The 8,101-nt window shown below is 37.5% G+C and overlaps 1 protein-coding gene across 2 annotated transcripts; it reads left to right on the top strand.

Moving 5' to 3' along the window:
* The first annotated feature begins 702 nt into the window (after nt 1-702).
* Nucleotides 703-7,877, top strand: cep72 (centrosomal protein 72). 2 transcript variants are annotated; one of them, XM_065299029.2, is made up of 14 exons: nt 703-790; nt 921-1,048; nt 1,508-1,700; nt 1,842-1,956; nt 3,298-3,452; nt 3,561-3,628; nt 3,747-3,774; nt 3,865-4,011; nt 4,097-4,209; nt 4,312-4,405; nt 4,482-4,660; nt 6,664-6,793; nt 6,873-6,969; nt 7,067-7,877. In XM_065299029.2, the coding sequence occupies exons 1-14, from the start codon at nt 718-720 to the stop codon at nt 7,125-7,127; spliced, it is 1,581 nt and encodes a 526-aa protein (XP_065155101.2). In that variant the 5' UTR covers nt 703-717; the 3' UTR covers nt 7,128-7,877. The 2 variants fall into 2 exon arrangements, with proteins under 2 accessions (XP_065155101.2, XP_065155100.2); XM_065299028.2 differs by having other exon boundaries at nt 4,091-4,209.
* Nucleotides 7,878-8,101: the final 224 nt, after the last annotated feature.

Here is an 8,101-nt window from a genome sequence, read left to right as displayed (position 1 = left end):
TTACACGTGATATTACCTTGATATAACAGGTTATCCATTATAAACTTATTGCAGCCTGTTCGTGTCTTCTGTGGTAAGAATCGTATGTTCCCGGCCTCCAGGCCTTTACGTCACCTGTGCATCCAACGCCTGTCTGTCACATTCCTGTACGTGCGCCGCCCTCTAGTGGAGGCAGTCTGAAGTACATGAAACATGCTGGATATTTTTGTGTTATCTTTCAACAATCAAACATATGTGCTGGTGTTGACAAAGCATTAAAAAGTTGTGGGAAGGAGAAAAGTTGTTAAAATATTAAGCAATGATTAATTAAATGCTTTTTAACGTTTTCTACACCATTCGAGTGCATTGGAATTTTTTTATTGATTTATCGGGTGTTCTTCCGTCCCGTATTAAAGAGATTTTAAATTGGGATCCCATTCAAATAGTGTAGTGATATAACGTTAACTGGATTGAAGACAGCTTTGAAAATGTATTCAAGCTCACACTGTAGGAAATATATACAGTATTCATGTTTTTCACAGAGTCCATATGAATTCCAAGTTAAATATTTTACATAAAGACATATTTAAATTCATAAATATCTTTCAAAATAATAAATAAACGTTGGTTGTTTAACGTCACGCCACGTATTTGATATTAATAACGTCGTTAACCCACAGCTTTATATATTGGTACTGCGCAGTGCGCATGCGCGCAGTGGATTTACGGTTTAAAACAATGGCGGCAGACGGTTTAATCACAACAGAGCAGTGGATCAGAGACAAACTAAACCTTCAACACATTTGTTTAGGTAAAATATATAATGCACACATGAAACATGCAAAGACAACGAGCGGTTTCCGTTATGTAATCACTTTCTTGTTTTTGATCGGATTTTCTGTTACTGAATTTATGTTTGATGAATAAATGATGTAATGCAGCTGAAGTTCGGTCTTTGGCTCTTCCTGGATCTTACGAAGGAAAGATCTGTCACGTGGGATCATCTCTGAAGAATTTTGTGCGTCTGAAAACACTGGATCTGTCCCATAATGCCCTCGTCACGGTTAAGGTTCATCTCATATCTGTGATCAATTTTGACGTCAGTTACAAATGTGCTCGTTTCATAGACAACACTGTAAAAGAGTAGCAGCAAATCATTTTCTTAGTCTTAAACATTTTTATAATGCCCAACAGTTCTGTAGCTATTGTACATGCATGGCCAAGTCAACTTGAGTCAAACTTTAACAACATAACTTACAATAATGAATTATTTTTTTACTTCCTACACAAAATAATCCTCACAACTAGTGAAGTACAGTAACTTTCTTTTTGATCAAAAAAGTGATTTGCTTTTACATTAAATGCAGGAGATCTCATATGTATGTATAATTTTACATCAGTAGGAATAACTCTTATGTGTAGTCAAATGGCAGAAACTGATTTATAATGTATAACTTAGTATTGCAACTAATTCTGTGGTGTTTCATACAACAATGTTTTTTTATTTACTTCTTTACTGTATGTGTAGGGGATTGAGCATCTGGAGATGCTTGAGACACTGAATCTGTATTACAACAAACTGGACTCTCTACAGGACATCTTTACGCTTCACAAGCTGCAGAATTTAAAGGACCTGGATCTGAGATTGAATCCTGTGGTCAGGAGACACCCTCACTATCGATTATACTTCATTCATGCTATGGTCAAACTTCGCAAACTAGGTACATCATCTTTCTCTCTTGTGTTGGTCTTATTGATGAAGCAAAAACCAGTTAAGAGTCGGTGATTTGAAGCATGTTGCTATAAAAGCCCACTTTGACGTTTTACTTGCGTAAATGAATTTTTTTTTACTTGTATTTCAGATGATTGTCCAGTGCGAGATCGAGAAAGGAAGGCGGCTCTCCTGCATTTCTCATCTGAGACTAATCTGGACCAGAATCACAAGAAAAATGTTTTAACGCAAGACACAAGCTGCAGGTAACAAACAACCTTTAAATAACATAAAAAAGTGTTATGAAAGTTGATGAGAATGCATTTCAAGCCAAACTCCAGCATACCACCACGTTATATGTAGGTGGTATTAAAAATGTATAGAATTAAATTAAAAATCGATTCTCAAAGCCCACGAATGAAATAACCTGATCCTGTTTGATCAAGGAATGCGACTGTTTTGACTTTTTTCAGCATACATTTTTCATCTTGCATCAAAATTGTATTGTATTTAATATAATTGTATGCATTTGAAAATTAGAGATGGGTTCTGTTTTAATGTACCCAAGTGTACCTAAAATAAAAAAGTGTAATATAAGTTGGTGGCTCTTAATTTCTTTTTATTAATTACCCACTTGTTAACTTATGTTCACTGTTTTTTTTTAATAAATAAAGTATTTGTATTAAATCTATATTTATTGAAAGGGTTCTCACGGGTCCTTGAAATCCTTGAAAGTTTCTGAATCTGGGGGGAAAAATCAAGGCTGGGAAGTTTTTGAAAATATACATACATTGATACAGGTCATTGAAAGTGCTTGAATCTGTTTTATGCAAGAAGTTTTCTTTAAAAAAAATCCATATTATTCCCTGTGTAGTGTAGGATAATATCATAAAAATTCTAGACTTTTTAAGCACACGTGCTAAACTCTTCGCTTTAAATGCTTAAATATTCTGTATGCGAAGTTTCATACTAAAATGCTTTTTGCATAGTTGTGTTTGACACATGAAAACGTCTCGGGTTACGTATGTAACTGTTGTTCCCTGTGAAGGGAACGAGACGCTGCGTCTCTCTTGCCATACTTCCTGTGTCCCTGTAACGCCGTCTTTGGCAATTTTTCAAATAGTGATATACTTCCTGGCTCCCGCGTCACCCTGTCTTTGTTAAGCCTCACCATTGGTTGAATTTGATATACACATTCAGACGCACTTACCCCTGGAGGCGTCCCCAAAGTGTCACCGCAGTGACGCAGCGCGAGTTCCCTCAAAAGGGAACTGTAACAATGTATCTTAAAAGCTAACACGATGTAACCTTGCTCTCACTTGAAATGTGTCCCCACATTAAGTCCTTGAATTTGAGGGTATTGGACCTGTAAAGTCCTTGAGGGGTCTTTGAATTTGAAGTTAACTAAGGTGTGGGAACCCTGAATGAGTTAAACCGAGAATCGAGAATAAAAATAGGTCCGGGAATCGGAATCGAACCGAGAACTGAAATCGAATCAATTCGATAGCTTATGAATCGAAATCTAATCGATCCGGAACATCTGAATCGATACCCAGCCTTAGTTATAAGGTGTAAATACAGTGATTTCATTGGTCATTATTTTACAGAAGCAGTGATCTGAGAATAAAAGCAGTGGAACAGATGATGAAGACTCTTTTATTTCTGGAGGGAAATGAAGAAGCCGCTCTTAATGAAGTCTCCAGAAAATATCAAACTCTCTCCAAAAACCCGCAACATGATTATCGGTCTCAGGTCTTACAGGGTAAACACACATTGCTGTTTTTTTACTAAATTAACACAAGAATGTTAGTAAGTAACAGTATATACAAAAACCGAATACTTCTCAATGTTAAATCATTTTTGTCTTCAGAGGATTCTTCTGATGTGATCAATTTAATAAATGCATCAGGTTATAAAGAGCCCTCGATACAAAACCAGGTGCATTTGCATATATTATTAACATTTACTGATATTATTCATTTTATTATAATCATGCAAATATATTTGTATATAAATGTTAATAATGTTATGTTTCTTTTGCTGGTCTGTCATGTAGGAGTCTAAGAGCACAAATGATAAGAATGGTAAATATTTCTGATTATCTCAATGTATTTCTCCACTATGTTGTTTTCTCTGTAGAATAATAATCTCTATATTCTGAATGACACAATTAGGTGCTCGTATTCACGCTCGACATGGTGTCCACAGAGTGACTTTTGGGAGTCCTGTTGTAGAAAGCCATCATCCAACGTATCACAGGACAGTTCAAGGAGAGAGTATCTTTACTCAACACCCTACTGACAAACGCTCTCCATTACAGGGTATTTTTCTCCTTAAACAATCTCACTTACTGTTTGCACTGTTCAATAAATATAAGTCATTTATATTTTTCACATTGAGTTGCAGAGGATGAACACAGAGCTCTTGAAATGCAAAACAGTCCAAATCCAGTGTTACACCCTCCCAGATTAACATACAGGAGCAGAGGAACATCAGCATCAGAGAGGAAACCTCGTAGGGTCTGTAATGTTCTTCCCTGTTTATCTATCATCCCTAAATGTATCATGTAATACTGACGTATTGTCTAATATCTGTATGATTGTTATTGATGTGTGTGTCAGGGAGCGTACAGGAAACCCATGGAGCTTCTCCTCAGCATGATTGAGGAGCACTGGTCTGGACAGAAGTACAGTCAACAGGACAGCACGCTACTCAGTAAGTGTGCACGTTAAAACCAGTATACTACACACTACACTACACTATACTCCGTAATCCTGTCTGTGATGTCCAGTAAAGATGGTTCAGATCCTCACCATGATGGATAAAGAGGTTGTGGATGGAGAGCAGGAGATCCAGACTCTTAAAGAAACAGTCAAGACCTTAAACGCGGAGACTGAACTACAGGAGGAACAACATCACTCTGAGATCAAAGTGTTGAAACTTCAGCTTCAGCAGGCACAAGAATCTATTGTAAGATTATTATTTTAATCATTCAAGAGTCTTAATGTGCATTCACACGGGGCGTAAGCGTTAATGCTTCCCATTCACTTTTAATGGGTGACGTCATGTGTTGCCGAACTGAATTGTGGATCCGTCGGCGCCGCGTCAGTGCCGTTTTTCACGGCAGAAGTTGAAAATTTCTCAACTTTTCAAGCGGCAACGCGTGCGTCAGCCAATCAGATCGCCTTCTGCAAATAACCTAGGCAGAGCCAGCCAATAACGTTTATGGAAGACCGGAGCATGTGTTGCGGCCACTGTGATTGGCTGTGGCCATGCTTCAGACAAGCCTTCCGTCAAGCGTTTACGCTTTCGCTCCATGTGGATGTACTGTTATGTGAGTGTTATGCTGCGTTCACACCAGCCACGGTAGATGCCTCAAGCGCAAGTGATTTCAATGTGAAGTCAATGTGAAGACGGGTTGACGCGCATCTGGAGGTCTTGCGGCGTGAATGAGGCGTTGATGCGATTCCACCTCACTTGCATGTCTAGTTCGTGCGAATTGAGCGTTGCCGCGGCAAACGCGCGAGTTGAAAAATTTGGAATTTGGCGGAAAAACGCACCCCGTTAACCAATCAGGAGCTTGTTCTAGTAGCACGTGATTACAGAAAGCGAGCAGAGTCGCAGAAGCCCCTCCCATGACGCGAATTTCCGTGTGAATGTCTCGATGACTAGAATTTCTAGCACAAGTAAACTCAAAATGTTAATTTTGAGGCCTCAAACACGGCTGGTGGGAACCCACGGTTAGTTTATGATCATGGTTGGTTTACAACATCAAAGTCAACATTAGCTGTGTTTCCATTACCCTTTAAATTGCGCAAATTGACATTGCGAATTGAAAATATGGCCAATGGAAACACGTCAATTATGCAAAAACACAAAAAAACACAATCGCAAAAAAGTTTTTACGCTCGCATGAGGTGGATTTTCAGGCAATTTGGAAATTGTGTATTTCGCAAAACTGCAATGGAAACAGTTTATTCGCATTTCAAGGTCACCTGATGCAAGTAAGTCACATAATTATGATTTGAAGATGATGCGGTATGAACTAAAACCTCACAGAACACTATGTGTCTGCTCCCAAGTATAAGAGGCCTTCCTTGCCAATAATGTTTGGATAACTCTCCTACATCTCTTTTGATATAAAATAATTACTATTACCTCAAAGAAACATCTATACGTTGCCGCTCCTAAGTATAAGGACTTGGCATTAAAGGAACAGTATGTAAGACATTTATATCAATTAATCATAAAATGGCCCTGATATGTCACTAGACGACATTAAGAAATAATTTTCATTTCAAATAATTATTACACTGACAACAGTGCTCCGGCCAGGATATTGTCATTTAAAAAGTAGAGTTGCAGCCCTCAACTGATGTTTATGTTGTCATTTTGTGTATTGGCCACCAGTTGTGTGATTGCAGTACCAGTTTTGGCCACAATCCTACATACTGTTCCTTTAAAGTTTAGATAATATGTTTACGTCTCCTTCTGTTGAAAATAATGAATAGTGCGGTGGATGTGATATTAGTAAACCTACCAACATCAGTCGATGTGATGTCTGGAATGACTTATTGTAAGAGGAAAAACTATGTTTCAGTTGCATATCATCGATTAATGGAAAGCCGTCATTCTGCAATAGTCTTTTGTCGACATTTAGAAAATAATGCACATTTTTTTGCACAAATCTGCAATGGAAACGCAGCTATTGTCCCCAAGAAACGTTCTGCCAAACATACTCCAAATACCAGGTACACAATTGTTTTAAAATCAAAGTCACTCTGTAACAACTAGCCCCGCTCTCCCTACTTGACATTCAGGTCACATTTGCCATTATCATCATAGCAGCAGATTGAATAAAAGGCACCAGGGTCATTTTCATTTTTGAATCAAATTAAGCCCTGCCCAACATTATTTCTCAGTGAATATTAAATATCGTATTGTAAAAGTGGAATGTGTGTTGTTTATTACAGGAGGCTCTTAATGGACATCTAAAGAACATACTGGAGGAGAACGTGTCTTTACAGAAACAGCTCATCAGAGCCGAAGAGAAGCTTCTTTCCTCTCGGATGAAGAGGATACAGACACACGTAGAGGACAGAGGTTAGTTAAGTTCTTCAAACCCAATGTTTTATCTGAGAGTTTATCTGACAGGACTGGTTTGATTATGTTTGTGCTGAAGCTTCAGGTGAACCGGAGGAGCTAAACAGACCGAAACAGAGAGTTCAGGAGCAACACAGAGACATCTGGTCAGCACATAAGCCACAAGAACACTACAAGTAGGTGTCCAGATCTCAACACACATTCATGAAGTTCTGCTGTAGACGTCGTTTGTGTATGCTGTAAAAATCCTGACTCTTGTATTGATTTCTGCAGGTCTCTGATAGCCAGAAATGAATGTTTACTTGAAGAGCTGGAAGAGGCTCTAATGAGCTGAAGGTGATGATCTTGATTTATTTATTAAACAGCTGTCTGTATTATATTAGACAGTAAACATTTGTATAGCATTTGTCTCGGGCTTATTTGTGTTCTGTTTTCTTATTTCTATTTCCACATATTCCACTACAACATATTCTATAGATCAAATGTAAAGATGCATAGAGGATCTGAGGTGAATTTGTTATGTGACCCTGGACCACAAAACCAGACATAAGGGTCAAGTTCTTTTAAATTAAGATGTATACATCATATGAAAGCTGAACAAATAAGCTTAACATTGATGTATGGTTTGTTAGGATATAGGACAATATTTGGCCCAGATACAACTATTTGAAAATCTGCAACTTGAAGGTGCAAAAAAATCAAATTAACGTTGTCCAAGTCCTTAGCAACTAAATTACAAAATATTTTTTAGTTTCAATTAAAGTTGATTTATTTAACGTTTTTAACAATTGTTTAAGTGTTTCAGCAGCTTTACATTTATACAAGCAGGAGAAAACACAGAAAGATTGGTGGAGAACAAAAGCAGTACAGCGGTTAAGATTTGACATCGTTAATACAGTCTGTTAGCTTAGAAAACTGGTGGGTTTTGCTAGGTTGTGATGAGATGTAACGCTGAGTATCATCTGCATAGCATAGCAGTGAAAACTGATGTTTTGTTTCCTGATAATGTCTCCTAGAGGTAACATTAATAACAAGAAAAGAACAGGGCCTAGAACTGATCCCTGCGGTACACCATATTTATCCTGAGAGTATTGAGTAAATTATATTTTGATCCATACAATGTGTTGTTGGCTATTGGTACACGTATATCTGTGCGATTTATGACTGATTTTATGGTCCGGGTCACAAATTTACTAACACAACACATGTTGCACTGAAATTATATATATTATAATAAATATTTTATTTAAGTATAATATTTAAGCAGGGTAACAGGATGTGGGTTTATTATCAGATCTATATTATTGT

Source organism: Paramisgurnus dabryanus, chromosome 13, assembly GCF_030506205.2.
Source record: "Paramisgurnus dabryanus chromosome 13, PD_genome_1.1, whole genome shotgun sequence".
Lineage (NCBI taxonomy): Eukaryota > Metazoa > Chordata > Actinopteri > Cypriniformes > Cobitidae > Paramisgurnus > Paramisgurnus dabryanus.
The sequence above is the reverse complement of the archived record's forward strand: the minus strand, read 5'-3'. Positions and strand labels throughout refer to the sequence as shown.